This window comes from Epinephelus moara, chromosome 6 (assembly GCF_006386435.1).
Source record: "Epinephelus moara isolate mb chromosome 6, YSFRI_EMoa_1.0, whole genome shotgun sequence".
Classification (NCBI taxonomy): domain Eukaryota; kingdom Metazoa; phylum Chordata; class Actinopteri; order Perciformes; family Serranidae; genus Epinephelus; species Epinephelus moara.
The window spans coordinates 25,677,340-25,700,556 of NC_065511.1; the positions used below are offsets into that span (position 1 = coordinate 25,677,340).

The 23,217-nt window shown below is 38.7% G+C and overlaps 4 protein-coding genes and 1 long non-coding RNA gene across 6 annotated transcripts in view; 2 read left to right on the forward strand and 3 right to left on the reverse strand.

Annotated features, from left to right (window-relative positions):
- Positions 1-23,217, forward strand: part of LOC126391588 (uncharacterized) — a 256,397-nt gene that overhangs the window by 114,395 nt on the left and 118,785 nt on the right. The gene's annotated exons all lie outside the window — the stretch shown is intronic.
- On the reverse strand, positions 2,581-10,373 carry LOC126391575 (casein kinase II subunit alpha-like). Its single transcript, XM_050046441.1, has 15 exons — positions 10,247-10,373; positions 9,433-9,524; positions 9,033-9,109; positions 8,736-8,864; positions 8,539-8,650; positions 8,323-8,424; positions 8,181-8,231; positions 7,999-8,058; positions 7,786-7,869; positions 7,563-7,673; positions 7,302-7,403; positions 5,695-5,795; positions 4,883-5,031; positions 4,667-4,756; positions 2,581-3,432 (listed from the first exon to the last, which is right to left on the reverse strand). Exons 4-15 carry the CDS (start codon positions 8,834-8,836, stop codon positions 3,317-3,319), a joined length of 1,179 nt encoding a protein of 392 aa, XP_049902398.1. The 5' UTR covers positions 8,837-8,864; positions 9,033-9,109; positions 9,433-9,524; positions 10,247-10,373; the 3' UTR covers positions 2,581-3,316.
- LOC126391579 (uncharacterized) lies at positions 11,116-14,625 on the forward strand. 2 transcript variants are annotated; one of them, XM_050046446.1, is made up of 11 exons: positions 11,116-11,180; positions 11,313-11,371; positions 11,480-11,512; positions 11,659-11,706; positions 12,015-12,062; positions 12,398-12,448; positions 12,542-12,580; positions 12,660-13,091; positions 14,045-14,086; positions 14,199-14,270; positions 14,466-14,624. In XM_050046446.1, the coding sequence occupies exons 1-10, from the start codon at positions 11,173-11,175 to the stop codon at positions 14,255-14,257; spliced, it is 819 nt and encodes a 272-aa protein (XP_049902403.1). In that variant the 5' UTR covers positions 11,116-11,172; the 3' UTR covers positions 14,258-14,270; positions 14,466-14,624. The 2 variants fall into 2 exon arrangements, with proteins under 2 accessions (XP_049902403.1, XP_049902404.1); XM_050046447.1 differs by lacking the exon at positions 12,015-12,062 and having other exon boundaries at positions 14,466-14,625.
- tyrobp (transmembrane immune signaling adaptor TYROBP) lies at positions 14,810-15,921 on the reverse strand. The gene is made up of 5 exons (XM_050046449.1): positions 15,783-15,921; positions 15,652-15,672; positions 15,418-15,555; positions 15,253-15,320; positions 14,810-15,152 (listed from the first exon to the last, which is right to left on the reverse strand). Exons 1-5 carry the CDS (start codon positions 15,817-15,819, stop codon positions 15,096-15,098), a joined length of 321 nt encoding a protein of 106 aa, XP_049902406.1. The 5' UTR covers positions 15,820-15,921; the 3' UTR covers positions 14,810-15,095.
- Positions 18,170-21,135, reverse strand: hcst (hematopoietic cell signal transducer). Its single transcript, XM_050046450.1, has 5 exons — positions 21,080-21,135; positions 20,496-20,572; positions 20,273-20,293; positions 19,941-20,075; positions 18,170-18,998 (listed from the first exon to the last, which is right to left on the reverse strand). Exons 2-5 carry the CDS (start codon positions 20,539-20,541, stop codon positions 18,955-18,957), a joined length of 246 nt encoding a protein of 81 aa, XP_049902407.1. The 5' UTR covers positions 20,542-20,572; positions 21,080-21,135; the 3' UTR covers positions 18,170-18,954.

Here is a 23,217-nt window from a genome sequence, read left to right on the forward strand (position 1 = left end):
ATAGTAGGAGCCAGAATGTGTATTTAAGCTCTGTTTATTATTTGTTTCGGCTGCACACGTTCTTTTGGTCACTTTCACTAGTTGTAACTGGCACAGGGGTGGGTATGGTTTTACATTATTTGACCTGTTCATTCACTGGCAGTGTTTAGACAAAAAGGGTGAGTTTTTGTCTCCGGTATTTTCTGTTGACCATAATCACATCACGTACTATTTTGTTTCACCTAATTTTGCTTTGATTATCTCAGTTGTTTGTTTAATAAAATCATTAAATGCATCTTTGGACTTCAGCTTGGACTTTGTAAGGGCCCACTTAGCCTCTTAGCGGCTTTTTTCATTGAGTCGCTACAGGTATATTTGTCATATATATGCGATAAAGATATGTAATGATAAGATTATACAGAAGCTAGTTAAGGTGCATAACTAGTAACTAGTGCGCCTTAGGGCCTGTCATAATAGTGTGCCCTGGGGCCCGTTGTGACTACCTTACATTGACACCTTGGTGTCAATTTTTCCCTTTTGTATCAAAAATGGTAGTGCTATAAAAATTCATCTTGATCGTAACATTAAAATGACATTTATGTTGAGCAGATGAAATTTATGTTTTATGAAAAAAATGATAATAAAAAAAAAAGTTTCACAAAAAGCACTTGAAACGTGCTTGAAACCAGACGTGTTTTAGTTTTGTGATTTCCCACATATGATTTACACCTGAACGCACCATGATTTAAACCGTTGGAGCCACATTTCAAAGTATTCATGTGTTGGTATGTTGCCCTCAGTATGTTTCAGTCCCTGTGAGATAGCACCGCAGACATAACATGATTTCTACACATAGTACTGTCCTTGTAATTGAGCGTCCAAATGGACTTTAACTGCACAGTTGTGCAATAACTAATAACTGAAGTCTTACGTAGGCCTATTGGCATTATGGCAGGGGTCATCTAGGGTGAAGTCAGGTCATGTGGGACACTATGGTATAGATAACATATCAACCAAGGAAACCTCCTAAAACTCTTAAGACTACCTGCGAGTGTTACTTTCAGGGCTTGTTATGAACTCTGCTTTATTTCTGTAAAGAAAATATGTTGCCAAGTAAAATAATGGACAAACTTTGGACCTTTAAACACAGGGAGAGCCCCTATCTCACTCTGATGGCATGTTCAGGTAAAATGGGACAGTCATGTTTCATCACTGACAAACATTTTTGTCCACATGGATGGGTTTACCCAAGTTGGCCCCACATAGGTTATGCTAGTGCATCCTGGGTACCAAGAGGGTATGGGTCCAAAATTGGCGTCTTATCTGGGGTCCACTTAGATAACCCACCCTGGCATGGGGCCAATATTGAACCTGTGGACAGACCCATTGGGGGCCCATTTTTCAGCCTACTTACTACACACATGGGCCCCACATATAAATGTTGGCTGGGTATTATTATATTATTACTGAAATCAGTTGCTCTTCCTGAGGTTTCTACCAATTTCTTTCCCTGTTAAAGGTTTTTTGGGGAGTTTTTCCTTATACGTCATGAGGGTCCAAGGACAGAGGGACAGAGGGATGAGCCCAAGAGCCCAAGATGAAAACCTTATTTATAAAACCTTATTTGCCCCACAAGTCTTCACCCCACTTACATCATCTGACTAGACCACTCCCCCAAGATTATAAAACTCCACCCTTCAGGCCTGTGACTCTTTTCCCCTCCAAACAAAAGTTAATAAAGTTTTACTTTGTTAATCCTGTACGTATTATTTAAAGTTAACAGATTGTTTTGTGTCACTGTTCTAAGATTCCTAAGTTTAACCTGTAGTTGTATGAAGAGAAAGAGTAACACCATAACATGCATAAATGATGTAAATTAAATGATACCTAATTTACTATTATTTTCATTATTATTGTTTAACATTATGCAGATATAGAAAAAAATCATCCGACAACCACCACTGAAGTGTTCAATTGCCCTGTCTGTGATAAAATGTTGAAACAGCTCCCTGGATCCTGCGTGTTCGTGTGCACCCCATCAAATGTTCTAAGAGGAAGCGGCAGCTAGTTTTTTCAGCCCCTTTAAGTTCCATATCACCTTAGCACTGCCTGGTTTTAGCTAGCCTCAGTTCTTTTCCATCAGAGAACATGTGTGAGCCCTGCAGACTTATTTTCCTCTTTACTGTAGTTAGTTGGAGTGTGATATAGTCTGGGGTGTGCATGTCCTCCCTGTGTTGGCCAGCACTGACAGGAAAAGGTTTGCTCATTCTTTTGATGCTCTCTCGAAATTTGTAGAGAGACACATTTTATGCCTACATACTTCAATGATAACAATAAAAAAAAAACACTGTAGAAAATGATTAAGGATAAAGGCACTGCACTCTGTTCAGATGTGACTGTATGAACACAGAGCGAGAAAGCTGGGGAATCCACTCTGCTTTGATCACACACTAAATCATTTGGTGCCAAAATTAATTCATTATCAAAAGGCAAATTGTCCCATGGGATATGCTGACTACACTCCTCCATTATGAATTCTCTCACATTGCCAGTGCGACTACTCTACAGACGGTATACTCAATAACATGTCGCGCCTGCAAAACCTGTTTAAATTGTTTATTTTTGAAGTTGTTTTTGTAGGTGATGACTCCTCCCAACATAAAACAAAAAGTTACAAAATTGTCTATGTAATCAAAATCATGTGTAAGAGACTTCATAAAAAACAAACATGAACACATACATACACATATAGAAGTGAAAGTAACATAAAATTGGCAAACTATTGACCCTGTGATACTCAGCATTGGGTGCATGCAACCTGACAGTAACTGTAGAATATCTACAAAAGTCCAATTAAAGAATTATAGCATCTAACAACTTCAAAACACCAACAACTCCTGCACATTACATCGTGTGCAACCGGCGAGCACTGTTAGGTGGGGCACACCAGATTCCTGACTCTTGTTATGTGAAGTCTTGTAAAGGTTCACAGTGTAATACAGCAGGATCCCCATCAAACAGTTTCAAGCAAGACTGTATATTTGGAACATACAAAATAAATTTTATTATCCATTCTCTTCATGTCTACATCTTATTAGAGTTTCTAGACAATGGCATTGTCAAATAACACACCCAAATTAATTCTAATAATCCTGACAGGTGCAACAATACATTTCTGTCAAGTCCAGGTGTCAAAATATAACTGAATGTGAAAAGCAATTTAAATCTTCTTCTTTGTTATTTTCAACATAAAAAGGGGAGCCATGGCCCTGGGCCGCAGTGAGAGCTAGGCAGGACATGGCCATGAGCACACATAAACACGGGTGAGGAAGTGGCTTCAGGGTTGAGCCCCGGTGGCTGCGGGGACTTGTGTGGCCAGAGTGTTGGGAGCAGAGATGACGGGTGATCCAGCAATGTTAGCCAGTGGCTGTGAGGAGGACATTGAGGTGATGCCTGAGGAGAAACAGTGGGCTCGTTAACCATTTGGTAACCAGTCATATTTACATGTCATCACAATCGGATATAAATATAGAGATATAACTTTGATTGCAGCCAATGAAACAGTCAGATTGTGATGTAGCGTTTCTTACAATCTGACCATTTCTCCAGCTGCATCTCTAATTGTCCGCCCAAATTAGTCAGAAAACAGAGACAGAGTCTGTCACAATCTTATTTCAGCTATTTTTAAAAGACATAACATTCTCAAAGAAGCTTGATGCAAAATTCCGAGCATTCGAGTTGTCTGGACACGGTTCTCAACATGGAGGTGGCTGAGCTGGCGGCTAGCAGCTAACAATGCTAACTCCATAGACAAAGCTAAACCACGGCAACAATGCCAACTGTGCTAACAATGTTGACCATTGGGGAACCAGAGGGTGGGCGCTACACTTCCACAACAACGCTGTCCCAATGGCAGCGATAACTGCCGTCTGAGCCCAATGCAAAGCAGCTGTGATAAGTCAGCCAGTGGCAGACACATAAATCAACATGCACGCAAGACTGGACCAGCTTACGGCTCATTATACTCCCTTTACGTATAAAAATATATACTTTCATTGCAAATGTTGTGACTGTCACTGCCTTTATGTTGGCATAGATACATCCACTGCATGGCTCTAGAAGGCAGAGTCAAATGTTTCTGACAACAACAAACATGGCGACGGTGGAGAAAGTTGTAATTATGTGCCTTTAACAGAGGCAGTGTTGTAGATGGTGGTGGTCTGTGAGGCCATTAAATACACTGTGACGTGGACGGAGAAGTCTTTTTACTATATAACCAATTTGTTCTGCCATTTTTTTCTTTCTCTGTCCTACGGTGATATTTTGCTTTGACAATTCTAAAATGCCCTTACGATCTCCGATGCTACTGCTACGTTTTGTCCGTATCTGTACACTTTTAGAAAACGTGCACAAATACGGACAAAATGAGCGCCAAGTATGGACAGAAAGCTCCCGTCTGTGTGCGTGTATATATCTAGCATTGAGCATAACCACAGAGAAGCTCAGATTACAACACACACACAGAAGTAGCATGACTTCATTTTCTGCTCAGGAAGCCATTACTTCACTTCATCTTTACATAGAAAACAGTAGTTTGCTTCTATATAAAGGCTCTGAATGTCGCATAGGGAACCTTTAAATACTCAGATTGTGAGAGGAATGTGTCGTCCTGAGCAGGAGTACTTACCGGCCATCATACTTGAGGAGCTGACTGGCGTGGAGCTGGCAGCCATCCCTCCAGGAGTGGCCCCTCTTCCCTGATCTTTAACGATGGGATCTGCGAACAAGAGTCTATTTGAGCGCCTCAAATGTGTTGACACAATCAAGCCACTTAACACAGTTGACTCAGGCAATGAGTAAGAGATGAAGGCGGGGTGATAAAAACAGGGAGAGACAAACTTACAGAAGTAGGGATGATCCATGGCCTCTCTGGCCGTGAGGCGGGCTTGATGGTCATAGCGCAGCAGTTTGTCCAGGAAGTCTAGAGCCTCTGTGCTGACCAGGTGCTGGTTCTCGCTGTGCACAAACCTCTCCCACCTTTTGCGGGAGTGTCTGTGGGCAAACAAACCAGTGATCGAGTGTTAAAGGAACACTTTACTCACAAAAGACCATTTATTAATCAGTCAGTCATGCCGTGTTACCTTGAATTCGTGAAGAAAACTTTGGTTTTCTTGCGTGCCTCCACGGAAAACAGCAAACAATGATCTAATTGACTGTCTAATTTTCCAGTCTTATGATCAGTACTTCCCAAACACATGAATTTTCACAAAAAGAAAACAGGCTTTGAAGAGAGCACAGATACGTTTCATGTTCAGTTCACTTTTAAATAGTGAGGTTTTAGCGAAAATACATGTGTTCGGGAGGGACTGAGCATATGACTGGATAAATAAGACTTGGATTACACTGCAGTAGTTGTGTGAGAGTTTGTAAACTGATGTTCTGATATAGTTCTGCTGTTGTTAAACATGATCCCAATATCATCAGTAAATCACTATGTTCGCTGTTCCGTGGAGACGTGAGAGAAACAAAATTTTCTTCACTGATTCAAAGTAACACAGCATGACTAACAGTTAGTCATGTCCTGATAAGTAACTGATTGACAAATGGTTGTTTTTTGAGTGAAGTATTCCTTTAATGTGAGACATTCATTAGTCAAAATCTTCGTCAAAACAGTCAATGATACTTCGCCATGGTCAAACGGCCACAATGTTTTACCTTCCGAGAATGTCATTGAACCGTGGATCCAACTCAATGTTGTACTTGTCGATGTAGTCGTAGAGGTCCTCTGTGCCGAGTACTTTTGCGATTCGCACAAGCTGCAAATAAGAGGAAGCATAATTCAACCATTAAAAGAGTTGTTAAAGCATATGCAGGGTGTTACGGGGCATGGATTCTTTCACAGTTTATAGTGTTATAGTCAATAAGGGAGTGGGTTTGTATGGAGTCAATGAAGAAGTAATTATGGGAAACTAGTGATGTAGAAATTAATGTTGAAAATAAACAATGTGCATGTTACATTAATTATTTTTACAGTTTGAAGAGATTTGTAAACCAGTGGACATCCCTCAGTAATAAGTAGGTTTCACTGCCTATATTACTTCTTTGTCCACCTGCCACTGTGGCTGGCGGATTCCAAAATCTACCAGTCACTCAATAAATTACCACTGTTTTTTTGGCTGGTGAGTGAAGCAAATCTAGCAGCTACTTGCTTATTTTACCAGCATTTGGCTGATGGCTGGTGCTAATTTCCAACCCTGCTTACACTCATCTTGAACATTAGAATTTTTAATTAGTTAGACAAGTCTATTTTTGATATTTTGAAAATAGCAAACTTTCCTTAATTTATTACGCAAACCTTACTTTTAATTAATTTCATAGAATTATACATGATTTGACTGATCTCTAGAGAAATAATGAGTTCTACATCTGAGCACAGTGTGTTAATTATAGGAGATTATTCAAAATCAAATTTGAATAAAATGTTAAATCAACATTTACTATTGCCTACCAATAGATCTGAAACAGCATTTTAATTGTAGTGTCACATAAATTTATAGTAACACAAGCCCAAAGAGCCATGGAATAAATTGGAAATACTATGCTCAATGTTAAAGTGTATGTATGGAGAGGCTACTCATACCACCAAGATGTACCACTGAGCGCCACAGGAAATCATTCCTGCCTGTGGCCATCAAACTGTACAACTCCTCCCTCTGAGTGGCCCTGAGACTTTTTCACACACTGCAATAATTTAATTTAACTTGTGCAATAACCCCATTCACCCTGACTGTATATATTCTGTTTGTGTAAATAATCTTGTTCAGTTTACAATATATATATGTATATATATATATATATTTATTTACGTTTATGTTTATTAATAATTCCTGTTTATTTAACTATATATTTGTTAATACTACTGTTTAAATTTCTTATATTTTCACGTATCTTTCCTCTCTTGCAAGGAGCACCTGTGACATAAATAATTTCCCCTCAGGGATCAATAAAGTATTTCTGATTCTGATACAACACAAATGACCACATGCATGGTAGTAAAATGTGTTGTGACCTGTGTCCAAACTCCCAAAAAGTTCATAATAAATGTCTAGCCTTGCTCAATAACAGCTGATATAACTTTGAGAAAGACATAAAATCCCAGGTGCTCCAGGAGAGCTGCTATGTGGCCAATGTCCAGTATGACAAAAATGTGGTTTGACAATGTAAAACTGATGATACTATGTATGATGCAATGCTCTCTTTAGGCCGCAGGTTTGTGACCACATACACAAAAGACTTCATTACAAAGGCCTGACTACACATACCTGATCGTAGTTGTCGTGACCGTGAAAGAAAGGCTCCTTTCTGAAGATCATGCTGGCGAGCATGCAACCCAAACTCCACATGTCCAGGCTGTAGTCATACATCTATGGATAATATAGAACGGTGAAACAGTTTTAACTGGCTTCATGGCTGCTTTTATAAAATCAAAGGTACATCTCATCTGTAGTACTATAAATCCAAAAACCAATTTGTGTAAATCTGGCATCATTTAAGAAATAAAACAAAGTGTATAGGAGGCTCACCTGGTAGTCTACCAGCAGTTCAGGTCCTTTGAAGTACCTCGATGCCACTCTCACGTTGTATTCCTGGTTTGGGTGATAGAATTCTGCCAAACCCCAATCGATTAGGCGGAGCTGGAAGTTTAAGAAAATTAAGTTGAGCGCATTTTTTTTATTCAACTGTTATTACCTAGTGTCACAGTTGGGAAGACAAGAAATGAGGAATGGTCAGCACGTGAGATAATACCTTTCTGTGTTCATGATCAATCATTACGTTGTGTGGCTTGACATCTCTGTGCATAATCCCCATACTGTGGCAGTAATCCAGAGCCTGTTAGGCAAAAAGGAATGTTAAACTGAAGTAACTCAAGCTTTAGATAATGTTTCTGGCAAATGAACAACCAATGCAGACCATAAAATACAGTGTAACAAACTGAGCGTAACAAAAGACGCTTCTTACCTTTAAGATTTCGTACATGTAGAACCGTATGTCAAAGTCAGATAGGGTTTGATACAATTGCTGTAAAAAACAAACAAACAAACAAACAAATATATGAGACGTGATATATATATATATAAAAAAAAAAAGGATTAAGCATTAGCATATCCAAAATTACAACTCAACAAATCGTTGATAGTTACCTTGAAATCTGTGTTGTTCACATGTTCAAAGACCAAAGCAGGGGTTCGGGACTGAAAGAAAAACAAGAGATAAAATGTACATGTGTGTTTGCATTAAACTTTATACATATTTAGGTTCCTACAAAAAGGAGAATAAAATTACCACAGGATCCTTGACGATATCTAACAGTGAGATGATATTTGGGCCACCCCTCAGATTCTCCAGGATCTTTATTTCTCTCTTGATTTTCTTTTTCTTGACCGGCTGTGAACAGACAAAGGCATGTGAGGTATCTCCACCGAGCTGACAAAATTTATGACTTTAACTGAAACACAAAACGTAGAAGGTATCAGGATAATCAGATGATTATTTCCTTACCTTCAGTATTTTGACGACCACTTTTTCATTGTTTGTGATGTTTATGGCTTCAAACACTTCACTATATTTGCCTCTCCCTAGTTTTCTGACTAGCTGATAGTCGTCTTGGTTCCTACAAAACAAAACAAAAACCATGATGAACGATGCTGAAACTCAACAAGTACAACTAAAGCACCAACAGCGGCCATTTGCCTTACCCCCATTCAACGACATGGGACTCATAGTCCCAGTATTCCCGAGGTCTCTGTGTGTTTACATCAGGGTAAACTCGAGAGCGGCTTGGGACAGGGCCAGACATATTCTACACGGGATCTTCTCTAAATCTCCTAAAACAAATAATATTAAAAAGTTAGTTAATTAAGACTGCAGCAAAAATAGATGCACATTACGGAGAAAACGTGAGTCAAATCAAAGCATATAGTGGTTTACACTTAAAGACATTGTATAAGTAAAAAGGTGATATAAGGTAATCTATATATAAGGCAACACAATACCTGGGAGGTTCCCTCCAGGATGATGGTGTTGGATGAATTGAGACAGGAGCAGTTGAGATGCCTTTATGGTAAGAAAGCTAAATGGGCACACAGATAAAAACAGACAGTTAGCCAACTACAGCCAAATACACCACATTGGTTCAACACCAGATGTAGAACTGAGAAATGCTAATCAAGACTTAAAAGACATCTTAACTCGAAAACGTTTTCCCCAGTTACACAGGATGCTGATCTGTATACGTGACTTTCAAACGATACTGCGGATGTTTCATCCAAGGCAGCAAAAAATAGTAACTCAAATTAGCCACATTTGATTTTAATAACACGGATCCTAACAAAGAAAAATCATCAGAAACTAAATCATTAGTCTACATGTTGTGGCGTGTGAAATGACAGAGACCTGAATGTTAAAAGGGGGCATCCAACCAGTCTAATCAGGAGGTACAGGGCTCAATACAGTCATCACTGGGGGCTACACCAAGGCAGTATCTCCTGTTGAAAAAGGCAGAAAGTAGGTTGATTAAAATCAATGCTGTCAATTAAGCAAACATGAACAAACTATGTGAGCCAATGCAGCTAAGTGAGGCTACATTAAAGTAATGGGTTTATTAAATGCATTCAACAGACAAATGGTCTCCCTGGCACAAGACACTCGTTCAGTTATAACCAGTTTGCCCGCTAAATACTTAAATGAAAAGGTGAGTGTACGCACAAACCCTCTGTGGCCCAAGGCCTGCACAAGTGCAGCGGAGCTAACGGCTAGCAGCTAGCTATCAGGCGAACCGGGCAGCTGGTCGGGCTGCTAGCTCGTTAGCATTAGCTCGTCAACAGCAGAGGGAAAAGCCGGTTGGAAAGTCACAACTAGCTTTCGGCCACATTAAGGGGCTGTAACGTGAATAAGTAAACACGCCGCGTCGAAACGGTCAAATAATAATTATAGTGATTATTATTTACGTACAGCTAAACAACCGGCTTCGAAAAATATATTTCCTAAAGCTAGAAAGTGCTAAGCTAGCATGCTAGGGGAGTGAATAGCCTGCTGGCTGGCGAGGCAACTGACTGACAACGCCTTGAAAAAACATCCTACAAACACTGTGATCGAGTCGTAGAAAGGCACCGAGGCTGTGTGGCTTGTTCTCGGCTTTTCCGCACGTATAAAACACTCAACAGCGGGTCCAAACCTGCGACGATTTGTGGTTAAATAACACGATTACCTCTCAGCGTTGTTGGGACGTCAATATGGCGATGCTTGGGATCAAGAGCTTAGTGCGAACAGCCTCTCCTGCAGAGGGCGCTCTACCTTTTTCCTTTTCATGGGGGAGATTGTAGCTCCCTTTGCCACCAACAGGTCTGACTGAGGCACAAACTTTTATCTGCATGTGCATTCAGCATTCAGTCACAATTATAATGTCATTTGTATACCCCAAACTCACTGGTCATTTCCACAAGCAACATGCACATTTAACCACCATGAGCTCTGTTATAAGACTGTTGAGGGCCTATATAGTTCAGCAGGCCTACACAATTCACATTTTATGAAGTATTTTTAGTATTAGCACAGCATGCACACACATGAGACTGCAATTCACACTGTTTCCTAACTTGTTGCTTTAAGTACTGCATTATTGTGCCCTCCATTTCAGGATACTTCTACCAAGAGGCATCTCTATAGATGCTCAGTGCAGGGCCGGCCTGCTTTAAAAAGCTCTTTGTTAGGCAAAATATAGGGCTCACTGGGTAAAAGGACAATGGCGAAACAGTGACAAAAACAATACCTTTTCTGTGGCATCATTTACCTCAGTCAAAGAAAAAGCCAGGGGCCTTTTCCCGAAGTAACCAACCACCTGTAATCAACACAAAATAATGAGAAAGATTCTGTTTGAGTTTGAATGTGGAGTTGATATCATGAATAGACCCTTGTAAACTCAAACTACTGCGCCTCTGCCTGTAAGTCATGCACTGTTAAACACACAGAAGAAGTCTTTCACCACTGAATCTGATACGTCATGTTAGAATCTGTAATTAACCGGGGTGAGACCTATTAAAGGTGAAAAATCAGGATGAAGCGGCAGTAGTACATAAGAGCGTAACAGCACTCTTGCTGACAAACCGTGGACACAACTGAGGACCAACGTCAACAATGAAGCTGTAAGTTTTTATATTGTGTTTAATAGATAATTGATATATTGAAATATATGTTTTCCCAAAGATGCAAATGCAATGAATTCAACTTAAACACGCATTTCAACCCTGAATTAATTGTTGTTTTATTTGTTTCAGCTTTGTGTGTTGTCTGCTTCTTCCATTTGCAGATATGGTGGTAACAGCCCCAATTAGAGGTAAACACACCTGAAGAGAGAAAAAATAATCAGATGTTTTGTAATGTACGTTAAAGATTTATAAAATAGGACAGCTGGAATAACACCTTGTCTCTCTTTCTTTTCAAGCGCGAAGGGAAAATGTGTTAAGCCTCCTAAATGGTGAGATAATGTCATTTTTATATCATTTTATGTTTTTTTTTACACGCAAAACCGACACAGCACTGCCTTTTGAAATGACATTAATACCTGTTTATACCACTGCTGCAAACTTTGATCACACAACTTGTCGATTACTCTTGTTATAGATGCATTTGGCACGACAACTGAAAAGACCACACCTGCAAGTACAACAGGTCTGTGTTTCACAATACAACTCTCACACACACACACTGAGATAAATTCAGTTTTAAAACAGGAAGGTCTCATCTCACCAGATCCTCAAAGTACTTTTTGTTCCCCATGAACATAAACATGAGTTTCAAACACCAGGTCACGAATGAGAGACAAAAAACAGAACAGAGACGTTCTTGGCAACTGTGTTGCTTAATCGCTTAGTCTAATCTCCAGGTTGTACAGTAGCGAGCATCTTTGACATTATCTGATCGTTACCATATGAAAACCACCCCAGTGATTATCATCATGTGTTTTCTCATGTCTGCAGTAAATCGAAACCCTTCATCTAGGCCCGTGAATGAGCAAGATTCTGAAGGTACATTTTTGTGCTCTTTTCTCCCTTGTTAAAATATGTACATGATGGTGCAGTGGATCATACTGTACCATTATGTCTATAAAATAACTAAAGTCTCACCTTGATTTCCAAATTGTCACAAAAAGCTGTTTTATGGAGCTTGTCATGAGCAGAATTTCACTTTAAAGAGCAGCAAACTCATTCACAGATATTCAGTCACAAGAGTAAGTCACTTGCCCTGATGAAGGCCTTAATGGCTAAAACCCATGGGTATGTTTTTAACTGTTCCTATGACTAGGCTTTTTCAAAAATTGCTGTATTGAGTGCCTTAGATTTCTTTAACAATCCATTCACAGATATGTCAGAGGCAAGATCTACAGAGAATTTTAACACCAATGGATTAACAGGTGTGATTTTTTGCTTCATTTTTATTTCAATGTTGAAAAAATATTCCATTTAATTTGAACAAAACTAAGTTTTTTTTTTTTTTTATATTTCAGGACCTGAAGTATCAGATAAAAATGGAAGTGAAAGCAGAGGTGTGCTACCTTGAATTCAAATTAATACTAACATGCAAATGAGATGATTTCATTGTTTCTAATGACTTGCTCTTTCCAGATGCGATCAAAGGCCTTGGCAGTGATGAAATCATGATTCCTAAAGTTGTGGAGAAAGCATTTTCAAGGTGGGAAACCAATGTGGGGTCAGTGAATATCAGCAGGAGGCTGGTTCAGGACCAGGGGAGCAGGGAGCTCGGTGAGCCACATGGGGCAGACACAGCAAGCAGAGAGTGGACTGATCTCAACAGTGAGGAAGGAGTGATGATGAACACTCAAGGGGCTGAAAATTTGTCAGGACAAAATGTTATTCGTTTGAGTGGGGACCAAGTGACTGGCCGTCTCCAGAGGAAGGCTACACCAGAAAGAGTTCATGGGTTGAATGGTATGATGGCCCCATACATAAGCAGAGAACTGGTGGATCCGGATAGTTTGGAGGAAAACAATGGCAGACCTGCTCCAGTTGGGAACAGAGGAGATGTGGACCATGATGGTAAGATCAGATTCTATTAAACAAATGTACTTTTTTTAGGGACAGCACCACATATTTGGCATTGGGGCGGGGTCCTTCAGGGGGATTTTGGTGGGAAATTCCCACTTGAATTTTCTTTTGAGAAATTTAACAACTAATCTGACCATTTTAGAGCACTTTGAAACAAAAATCTTAGATCAGAAGTTTTGAGTGCCATTTTTTTGTTTGTTTTGTTAATTAAAATTTTTATTTAGAACAAAATTGGGGCACAATTCTTACATCACATCATAATTCCAAAGTGTTTTTTCTCCTTTTCTTTGAAGGTAAAGTAACAAAATATTCAAATACAGATAAAACATTTGTTATATGCCTTCAAAAACAGTCCTAGTGGTATGATAAATAATAAGAGAGAAAACGTCTGAGAAAACTTATTGGTAATAATAATAATAATAATAATTAAAAAAGTAAGTATTTAGCAGGAAGAAATACACAAATTAAATATGTGAAATACATTTAGAAAAATATTCACCCTTATAAAAAAAATAGGTCAATAGTTAAAGATAAAACAAAGCAATAATAATAAGTACCACTTATTGAGGCCATTTTTGCTTGATTGAAGGATGCACAAGACAAGTTTACACACTGACATTTTAATGAATTTTTTTTATGACATATAATGACATTTTTAAAGATGTTTTTATGACTATACTATGACATAACATTTTTAAAAATTATATACCAATACTTTCCAAAAACTACAACAATGGACATTGATATAGCATACATAACACTCAATAGTTTTCCACTAATACATTTGAAAGTAATAAAGTAGTAAACAGGGAGCAAGTACAGTGTTTGACATTGATTGCATCTACCCATATTTCTAGCATATTTGAATACTGGGGGCATGTGTCCCCGAGAATTGTGCTCTGAGCAATCAAAGAATGAACAATTGATATTTAATATTCCCACAGAAACTAGAGAATTTGTCAGCTCTGAAACGTACTATCCAATAGGTAAGATCAGCTTTTTCTTCCACTAGTGAATATTGTAACAACAGTGTTTGATAACCGATGCATACAGTGACTGCTTTCCTGAAAGATCTGTCATTTCTCATATATGTTTTAGCACCTCCAGAGCACATGCCCAGTAGCTTCTCTGCTCCAGCAAAGAGCCGAGCCTCCTGATGATCATGCGAAGGTGTGTTTCCAATGTGCTTATATCTCTATCAGTCCAGTCTGGTTCAGGGAAAGAACCGCACCACATCATGCACATTTAAATGAGTTACATTTCATCCTCGTCTAATTATGAGAAACAGTTTCCTAGACCTTGCTTTGTTATTCATCTGATATGAGTGTAATGTTGAATAGCAATTGTTTTTCTCTCCTTTTCCAGATTCTATTTCTTCCTCATACTGAGTCAGGGGCTGTCATCTGTTGAGTCATCGACTGGCTGATTCCAAATGTAGTTGCTTCTGGGACTTTTTCATCCACATTTAGATTTTTTTTTTTTCTTGTGTGATCATGTGAAATAAAGAAGTTTTGACAAATTTGTGTCCGGCTTACTTATGGAAACTGGTTAAACACAGTAAACTGCTACAGCGTTTACAGAAATGTCAGAAAATGACATCAGAAATGAGCACAACAACCATTTTTTAATAACCTAGAACCAAATCTACCTTTAAGTTGTCGCTTTTATCTCAGTATCTGAAATCAAGTTGCCAGTAATTCCTGAAAATATAAATACAAATACATATTTTTCATTTCCTTTAAATACTTTAATTTACAATCAGTTAAATACAAATTTGAAAACAGCTTAAGATTCACAAAAACAAGAATGTGAAGCAGCGAACATCACATTCAGCACAACACAGTCCTTAATATATCTATTATACATGCAAAAACATAATGTACGTTGTTACCTATAATACTGCGTGAGTGTACTGCAACTGGAAAAACAGGATGTGTTTTAGAAGAGTGTGTGGTGTCATCCACATATAGCTTGCATTTTTATAGTTCCATTGTTTCATTTCCTAAAGTGCCGAAGCTCACTGTACACATCTGACTGGACTCCATGTAACTCCTACAGAAAAAAGTCGAAACAATTCATCATGGAAACACACATAACCTAAAATAATTTTCATATTTAGCATCTTTAAGGCTCTAATATTTTTTTGCTGTACCTGGTAGGGAGATTCTGTGACCTCTGATGCCATTTTCTTTGATACCGATGACGGCAGACTTCTTTTACCTGTGATTTTATATCAGAAAAAGTTACTCCCCACCTGCCATATCACCACCCAGCATGGGCACAAATCAGCAGCCATACATATAAAGTAAGCACTCACCATCATGAGAATCCCTCCTTCTCCTTTGGTGAGTCGCAAAGCAGAACACAGAAACAGTGATGAGGATGGTCAAGAGGATATCAGAGGCAATAATGCCTATGACAGAGCCCATGTTTATCAGGTAACATGAATCACAGCCTGTGAAAGAGTGAAGACAGTGTTGTAATACAAAACCAAAACCCACATCATGTTCCAGCATCCCACAAGAGGAGTAGAGTTAAAGAAGCAACCTACCTTGCTGTCCTTCTGCTGAGCCTGAAAGACAGACAGGTATTAAAACCTCAGATAAAACCAACATCTGAGAGAGTGCCTGAACTCATCGCTACAATTATTCACTGTCAAAACACAAATAGAAACCCACTCACCAAACATCGAACCCACAATGCAAAGAGCATCAGACATCTTCTTTATGTTGTTCTCTGACTGGGGAGGAAATGAGAGACAGACAGGTCGAGGGCCAGCGGTCCGTCTGTGCTCTTTCAAATGGCAGTGTTGTCGCACCCATAAACAAGAAAGCCAGATGTAGGAGGGTTCACAGATGAAGAGCTGTCCACAGGCGACACTGGCAGAGGTGTGAGGGTTGTCAATATGTGACTGTGTAAGGAGGAGGGAGTCCACTCACAGAAGAGGAAGCTGGTGTTTCATCTCTGTAATGTCACATTCATGTGAGAGCTGCAGGTGTCATACTTAAAAACAGAAATTCTTCCACTCTGTCACATTTCATCATGAGGATTCAGGCCTTCGTTTTTGTCTTTTAAACAGTATCAAATGAACACGTCCAAGTGATTCTAAGATAAGGAGCTGTACACAGTGAGGTCAGCTTCACTACACCTGCAGTTTCTGCTGAAATTCATGCGATCGTATCTCCGAATAGAGCATTTCCTCATGACCTGTGGTTTAGAGCAGGCGGGTGGCCACAGTCACTGCTGCTTTTAGTCTGTGAGCCTTTGCTAAACCACAGGTTTAACGCTAATGGTGATGTCCTGTCAGCGAAATGAAAGTGCACCTTTACTGTTTTTGTCAAGGAGACTTTTAAGTTTCATAATGTTCGAATAACTAAATATTAAAAAGGATTTAGATATAAAATACATGCAATACAAATGTATAATACAAGCATACACAGCATGTGTACTGAGCAAACACAGACACATCAACAGCAATAATAAAATGTTTAGTGATGTAGCAAAGTGCTGCACATTATAAACTAATAAGATTGAAAATTACAAAATAAATTACGTTAATTGAACAGAGCCATTTGTAAAGTTACATATGATTAACATCATTTTGAAAATCAGGAATAAAAGTTGATTAAGATGAGGTTTAAAGCTATAAAATGGATTTATCAAACCTGAGTTTCTCAAACATTTTGCTGTACAAGATAGCTGCCTTGATTAAAAAAGTATCATCCCATGTAGTTATCAGACTCAATGGGAACAGCTAGAATATCCAAAACAATTAGAAAAACTTTAAAGTGAATGTATATTTAAAGAGCAGGTACATTATGTTTTTCCTTTTAGTTATACACGTCTTGCTGCAGCGAGACAAACTGCAGCCTTTTGACCACGTTTTTATTCCTAACACTAAAGCACACTATGATAAAATGGTTAATAAATCATTTATCAATACTTTATAGATATCATAATGAATAAGAGCAACATCTGGGTTGCCAAGTTATGAAATATTTCTTCTTATCTTCTTCTAACAGGGCATTTTATTTTCATTTTTCACTAATAATTCATTATAGGTTGTTTGACCTCTGACCTTCTGTAAAAATCCACATATTAACAACTTATTACAATAAAAAAAACTTTATTATTGACTTAATTAGTATTTTTTGTAATTTTTTTTTAATAACATGATAATTATTGACTTACCAGCAAGAATTTTTTATAAATTTCAGACCCAAATTTGTCCCTATTAGCACCTAATAATTGATCAATAAAGAATTAGGCAGACTTGGTGGATCTTTCAGTTATACAGACAGAGTGTTAAACCCATAAGCCTGCAGGATGCCCCCCGGGTAAGAGCTGAAGGAAGTTTTCAGGGATCAAATAGAAAACCAAATAATTACCGGCTTACAGTTACAAGGAAATAAACTGCAGGTGTTGGTGTCATTCACAAAACAGTGAAAGAAAGAGAGGGGGAAAAAAAATAAAAGCATGATTGATCTCACTAGAATTGAACCTCGAAACACTCTTTAGATTAAATCTGTATCAACCAGCTGCTCGGATCTATACATAACGCACCTGTGTCAAAAGCTGCCCTTAAGTCAGTCAACACTGAGCAATTACAAGCTCAAGGGAAATTCCTAATGCAGCAACACCCAGCAACAGCTTCCGAAATTGTGTGAAAAAAGAAAAGACAGTTCAGCTATAAACCATCACAACCAAAAATCACTCAGGGTTTTTATTTAAGAGTGTTTCTGCTGCGTAAAGTGAGAGAACACATGCAGTCCATCTGTAGAGGAAGTAGATCAGACAGATGTTGCAGAGATATTGAATTAATGAAGGTCAAGAGTTTGTTTGTTTTTTGTATTTGACTGTAACGGCAGACAGCAGTTTAACCACAATATCACCTCAATACACGGTGACATCATCTGCCCTGAATCTAATCAGGTCAGTATTAGTCACGCTGCTCAGATGTCACTGTTGTACAGTGTGATAAAATAGATGAAAAGACATGTTTTTGAGAAAGAAATAAAACTTTTTAAGGCATGTGACCCAACAAAACACATATGAATGCACAGACATAGTATTGAACACTAAAAACATTTTACTTCTCTCAGTAAATGGTAAAATCAGTTTAACATAACACACATGGAAGTATTTTAAACTTATTTTATTAATGTGCTGAAGCTGGAATTTTTACTCAATCAACATTTTCCTTAATACATTGTCAGCACAGTGGTTTGTCTGATACTACACTGTAAAAAAATCATGTTAAATCATCAGGTCTGTCTTAAAAAAAGAAATCACTTGTATCAGTACAATCTTTGATAACAGATATATTTATATAAGGTCTTCAGGGCCTGTTAAAATACAGTACTGTGCTACCAAAACTCACCTGCAGAGGGTGCTGCATGGTGTGGTTACAGTGCCAATATTTTAAGAAACTGGGCATTTAGAGGTATTTTATCCACAAAGTTGGTAAGTTTCATTTACACACTTTGAGTTTAGTTTAAAGAGTCTAACACAACTCTTATTTGTTAGGCTTTGCTTAATAACTCCAAATATATACAGTAACTGGAGACTACCTATTGTGATTAAATGTTAAAGGCTCTTTATAAAGTGTTCAAGATCTTCTATGTGGGACATTACACATCAAGTGTATTGTATGTAATAGTAATTGTGTAGTAAGTCAAATTACTGAGCAGGAATGTAATATATACAAGATACTCTAGTTTAGATTATTGCAAAAGAGTTTAATGTAAAAAGACTTTAATTACCTTTTCTAACATTTTCTAATATATATGTTTTTTGACAAAACAGGATCTAAAAGATGTAACATAATATTATAATGTACAGCATCTTTTTTAGATTAGCTCTTGCAGTTGGCCCGGACATTCATGTACACTTTGTTAGCTGTGAAGAGACGAGAAGAGAAACACACACACACAGAGAATTAGTATTTGAAAATAGAAAGTCACCAAATGCACAAAGAATCAGTGTCTATGCAGAACTATCACAGAACACAGCAGGGTTAAAGGAGTAATTAAAGGTCCAGTGTTTAGGGTTTAAATGGTAAATAATAAATGGACTGCACTTGTAAAGCGCTTTTCTCGTCTTCTGACCACTCAAAGCACTTTTACGTAACATATGTCACATTCACCCATTCACACACACGTTCACACACTGGTGGCCAAGGCTACCATACATGGTGCCATCTGCGGAAGCAATTTGGGGTTCAGTATCTTCTTGCCCAAGTATACTTCAGCATGCTGGCTGGAGGAGCTGGGGATGACCCGCTGATCTTCCGATAAGTGGATGACCTGGTCTACCTTCTGGGCCACTGCCACTCCAGTGGCAACTAGCAGTGAGGTTGCAGAACTGAAACTTCTCCTGTGTGCGAAGCCTGTAGGATAACAATGGTTGCCAATGCAAAAACCACGATGGCCCCGTGTAGAGCCAGTGTTTGGTTTGTCCATTCTGGGCTATGGTAAAAAACAACAACATGGTGGACTCCGCAGAAGAGGCCCCACTCACTATGCAGATATAACAACTTATTCTAAGATAACAAAACCACAGAGATTTCTATTTTCAGGTGATTATACACATGAATATCAGATTTCAGTTCTGCCAATAGATGCTCATACATCCTACACACTGGACCTTGAAATGAAAGTACAAAACACCAAAAAGTTTCACAAATGCAAACAAAAAATCTGTGCATCACAATAAAAACAGGAGTTCCATACAGCAGGTGTGAAAGGCCGATCCTTCATAAACCTTTTCATTGACACTTCATTTGCTGTAACAAACAACATTTCAGATACAAACACAATAAAATCAGGACTGTGTCCTCACCATTTTCAATCTTCTGACGCCGAACACTGGCACATCGGTAGGTGACGACAACAATGACGAGGGTCAGCAGCACATCTGCACAAATGATGCCTGCTATTGTCCCTGGCTCGATCCTGTAGCAAGACACAGTGCTCTCTGGCAAACACAGACAGAAAGTAAATGAGGCAGACTGAGAGAGAAAAGAGTGGGATGAAAGATGTGAACTAAAACCGTCTGGAAAAAATTATTCATCGGATGTCTGGCTCTGCATTTGTGTTGCTTGTTTTTCTAAATGAAACATTATTAAGAATTGAATGTCAAAGTTGTGTGTGTCTTGTTTTTGCTGTACGTACCTGTGAGGGCCCCAGCCAGGTCTTAGAGAAAGAAGAAAAGAAAAAAACATGCAAACATGAATTTCTGCTTCTTTTTTTTTGTTTAGCTGTTGATGCTACGCAGCAACACCTCTGTCAGTTAAATTTCCGTTGTGCAAAAAGTGTGTGGTGTCTGTTTCCTGTGTAAGACCACCTAAACAACTGCATGTGTGTGCAAGAAGAAGGGGTAATAAAATGTACTTACTGCTCAGAAGACAAAAGACGACGATAAAGAATTTGTTGTAAGCCATCGTCAAGTTTGTCAACTCAGTCGTGAACTTTCTGAAAGACAAAGAGACTTAAAATTGTCTTGTGCTACATGCTCTAAAAAATCTAGACATGTATTCAATAAGCACTCAAAGGCTGCTTTATAACTTCATATCCTTCCTATGTCATTGTGTTTGAATTCAGTACCAAAGTTAAATCAGATAAACTGTTTGAGAACATAGGTTTGACCTTTTTAATCTGCGGTACTCAACAAACGACTCCTGTATCACAATGAGTCAGAATTTTCTGTGTAGGCTTTTGACGAAAAAAGAAGAAAAAATCTTAAATGAGCTCATTAAAATCACCAAAATATTTTAAAAACAAAAAAGATAAGGCTCTGTCAACTGCATTTTATGTATCAGAGGTTATATTCACAGTTATATAAAACAAACTAGATATTCTGATTGTGTATATCTAATCTAAAACTACTTACAAACCCATTTTACTGTGAGTTAACAGACACTAAATAGTTAAAAGTTGGGATGAGAAAGAGAAAGTTAGTGTGGTTGAAGATCCTCATACCTGCTTTCCTTAGGCTGATCTGCTGTCTGGAATCCAAAAGATGATGTGAGTCTAGTTTCCCATTAGTTTTCACTTTTGAGGGCTGACGTCAAATTTCCGTCCTGCCTCTGCTGGGCTGACACTCTGCCTGTTTGTTGTTGTGTCAGCTCAGTGCGGGCTGGCAGATTTTGTTTGCTGATGGTAACAGAGGAGGTATACATTACAATAAAATAGAATACACTTAATTATCCTCAAAAGTTTGTTCTGCACTCCACTTCCAAAATAACTAAATAAAATGCCCAATTCAATTATAGTGGAAGAGGTACTCGGATCTTTTTGTAAAAGTAACAGTACCAGAGTGTAGAAATATGCTGTTACAATAAAAGTCCTGCATTCAAAATCTTACTTAAGTGAAAGCACAGACATATTACAATCAAAATATACTTAAAGTAGAAACAGACAAGGTTGCTTTTACTTATCATTATGAAGTAAATGTTAAATACTGAGGGGGACATGTCCTGTGCTCCCTGCCTCGCTATAGAATAATGACACCCTCTGTATTTAGATTGATTCCGTATAAGCCTCACTTTCACTATGCAATTCTACCTGGCACTCGGTACGATCTCCCAGGAAAATCAAGGCAAGATTTAAGGGACAAAGGAAGTGCGTCAGTCATTGTATAACCAAAAACAGAAAGATGATAGTGCTTTCCCCGGTAGCTATCAATAACTACCTCCTAAGAATATCAGTCTTTCGTTCTTTGCAGTTACTATCCCCAGTAGGGGAAATGACGTCAGTGTAACAACTGAAATAGCTAAATGTGGTAGCTAGGCTCTGAGGGAAACGATGCAGTTGACTTTGTGACAGCGGTGCGCACAATAATACCACTTGGAAACACTAGGGGGGGAAGAGCCCGGTCTCACTCCGAAGTCGTCGAAATTTGGCGCTTGTGCAGTGACTTGCTGCATCAGAAACCATCGAAAAAAGGTATTCTTTAACATCAGCATGATACGCAGCCAGTTGCCATTATAGTTTAATGGCCCACTGTGGTGTCAGGGGGAAACGTGGCGGGACAAGGATGAAAGTTAAGGCTGTGAAAGTCCAATTGGTGTGAGTGGGAGGGGTGGTAGAAGGGTGCAACAAACACCAACTTTCACCTGAGAGAGTGGCGTTCACGTCCCATAAGATTCTAAAGCCAAACCCTGTTCTTTTTTCATAAAACTAACCACGTGTTTTTGTTGCCTAAACCCAACCACGTGCGTTTGTTGTTGAAGGAAAAAAAAAAACTCAATTCGTGGCGTTGTACCAACGTAGTGCTTTTATTTTGAAAGAGACTGTATGTAAACGTTGAATTTCCTGTGAAAACAGAAGTTTATTTTGAAAGACGACAATCCATGTAACAGCAGAGATATTGGATAAAGGAGATACCCAACTGTAGGCTTATCCAGTGCTAAAAAAACAGTTACTCTTCCTGTCTCCTAAGTGGGCGTGGTTAGCTCTCCCTCCAATCAGAGCCTGTTCTCCTGTTTTCTGAGACGGACAGGGCTCAAACAAAGTTAATTTTCTCTTGATCTGTGCGGATGAAAAATGCAGCTTTAGTGTCAGAATATTGGGAAGATGTGTGGCTTGTGGAAAACGAACCCAATATTTACTTTAGTGACTATAGGGCGAAAGAATTGACCATAAATTGTGATCACGTTCATTTTCCTCATTGACGACAATACATTCAGAGCTGCCGCAAGTCTCCTACAGGGGCGTGGCGCTGACGTCACTGAATCAGGAAGTGAGCTGAGTTGGGTATCTCGCTTCATCCAATATCTCTGGTAACAGGCACAACTTTACATGGCGTCCCAGAACTTTAACAACCAATACACCCAGGGTACCTTGCACGTCGTATGTGGACGTTTAAAGTCCATGACCAAATGTCGATATGTGATGAGGTCGGCGTGAGAATGTGTTGGGGGGAAACGTTAAAAAGCTGTCTGTTCCTACTTTAAAGTACCTAAGGTAACAGTGCTCATTATGTAGAATGATCCATATCAGAACTATGAAAGGTAGCTGTGATTGGAGGAGCACTGAGCTGCTGCGTCTACATGCACCACCATCTTGTAAACAACAATCTAACAATATAATATCATTGGATTATGATTAGCCTATGT

Bases quoted from the DNA above. Each gene is read 5' to 3' on its own strand.
- tyrobp (XM_050046449.1), bottom strand. From the start codon at position 15,819: ATGTCTGATGCTCTTTGCATTGTGGGTTCGATGTTTG. The intron at 15,673-15,782 runs GTGAGTGGGTTT...TCTGTCTTTCAG, and splicing joins CATTGTGGGTTCGATGTTTG to GCTCAGCAGAAGGACAGCAA. The intron at 15,556-15,651 runs GTAGGTTGCTTC...ACTCTTTCACAG, and splicing joins CTCAGCAGAAGGACAGCAAG to GCTGTGATTCATGTTACCTG.
- LOC126391579 (XM_050046446.1), top strand. The intron at 12,449-12,541 runs GTGTGATTTTTT...TTTATATTTCAG, and splicing joins TAACACCAATGGATTAACAG to GACCTGAAGTATCAGATAAA. The intron at 13,092-14,044 runs GTAAGATCAGAT...ATATTCCCACAG, and splicing joins AGGAGATGTGGACCATGATG to AAACTAGAGAATTTGTCAGC.
- LOC126391575 (XM_050046441.1), bottom strand. From the start codon at position 8,836: ATGTCTGGCCCTGTCCCAAGCCGCTCTCGAGTTTACCCTGATGTAAAC. The intron at 8,425-8,538 runs GTAAGGAAATAA...GTCTGTTCACAG, and splicing joins TGGTCGTCAAAATACTGAAG to CCGGTCAAGAAAAAGAAAAT. The intron at 3,433-4,666 runs GTAAGTACTCCT...GTTTCTCCTCAG, and splicing joins CTCCTCAAGTATGATGGCCG to GCATCACCTCAATGTCCTCC.
- hcst (XM_050046450.1), bottom strand. From the start codon at position 20,541: ATGGCTTACAACAAATTCTTTATCGTCGTCTTTTGTCTTCTGAGCA. The intron at 20,294-20,495 runs GTAAGTACATTT...TCTTTCTCTAAG, and splicing joins CGTCTTTTGTCTTCTGAGCA to ACCTGGCTGGGGCCCTCACA. The intron at 20,076-20,272 runs GTACGTACAGCA...TGTGTTTGCCAG, and splicing joins CCTGGCTGGGGCCCTCACAG to AGAGCACTGTGTCTTGCTAC.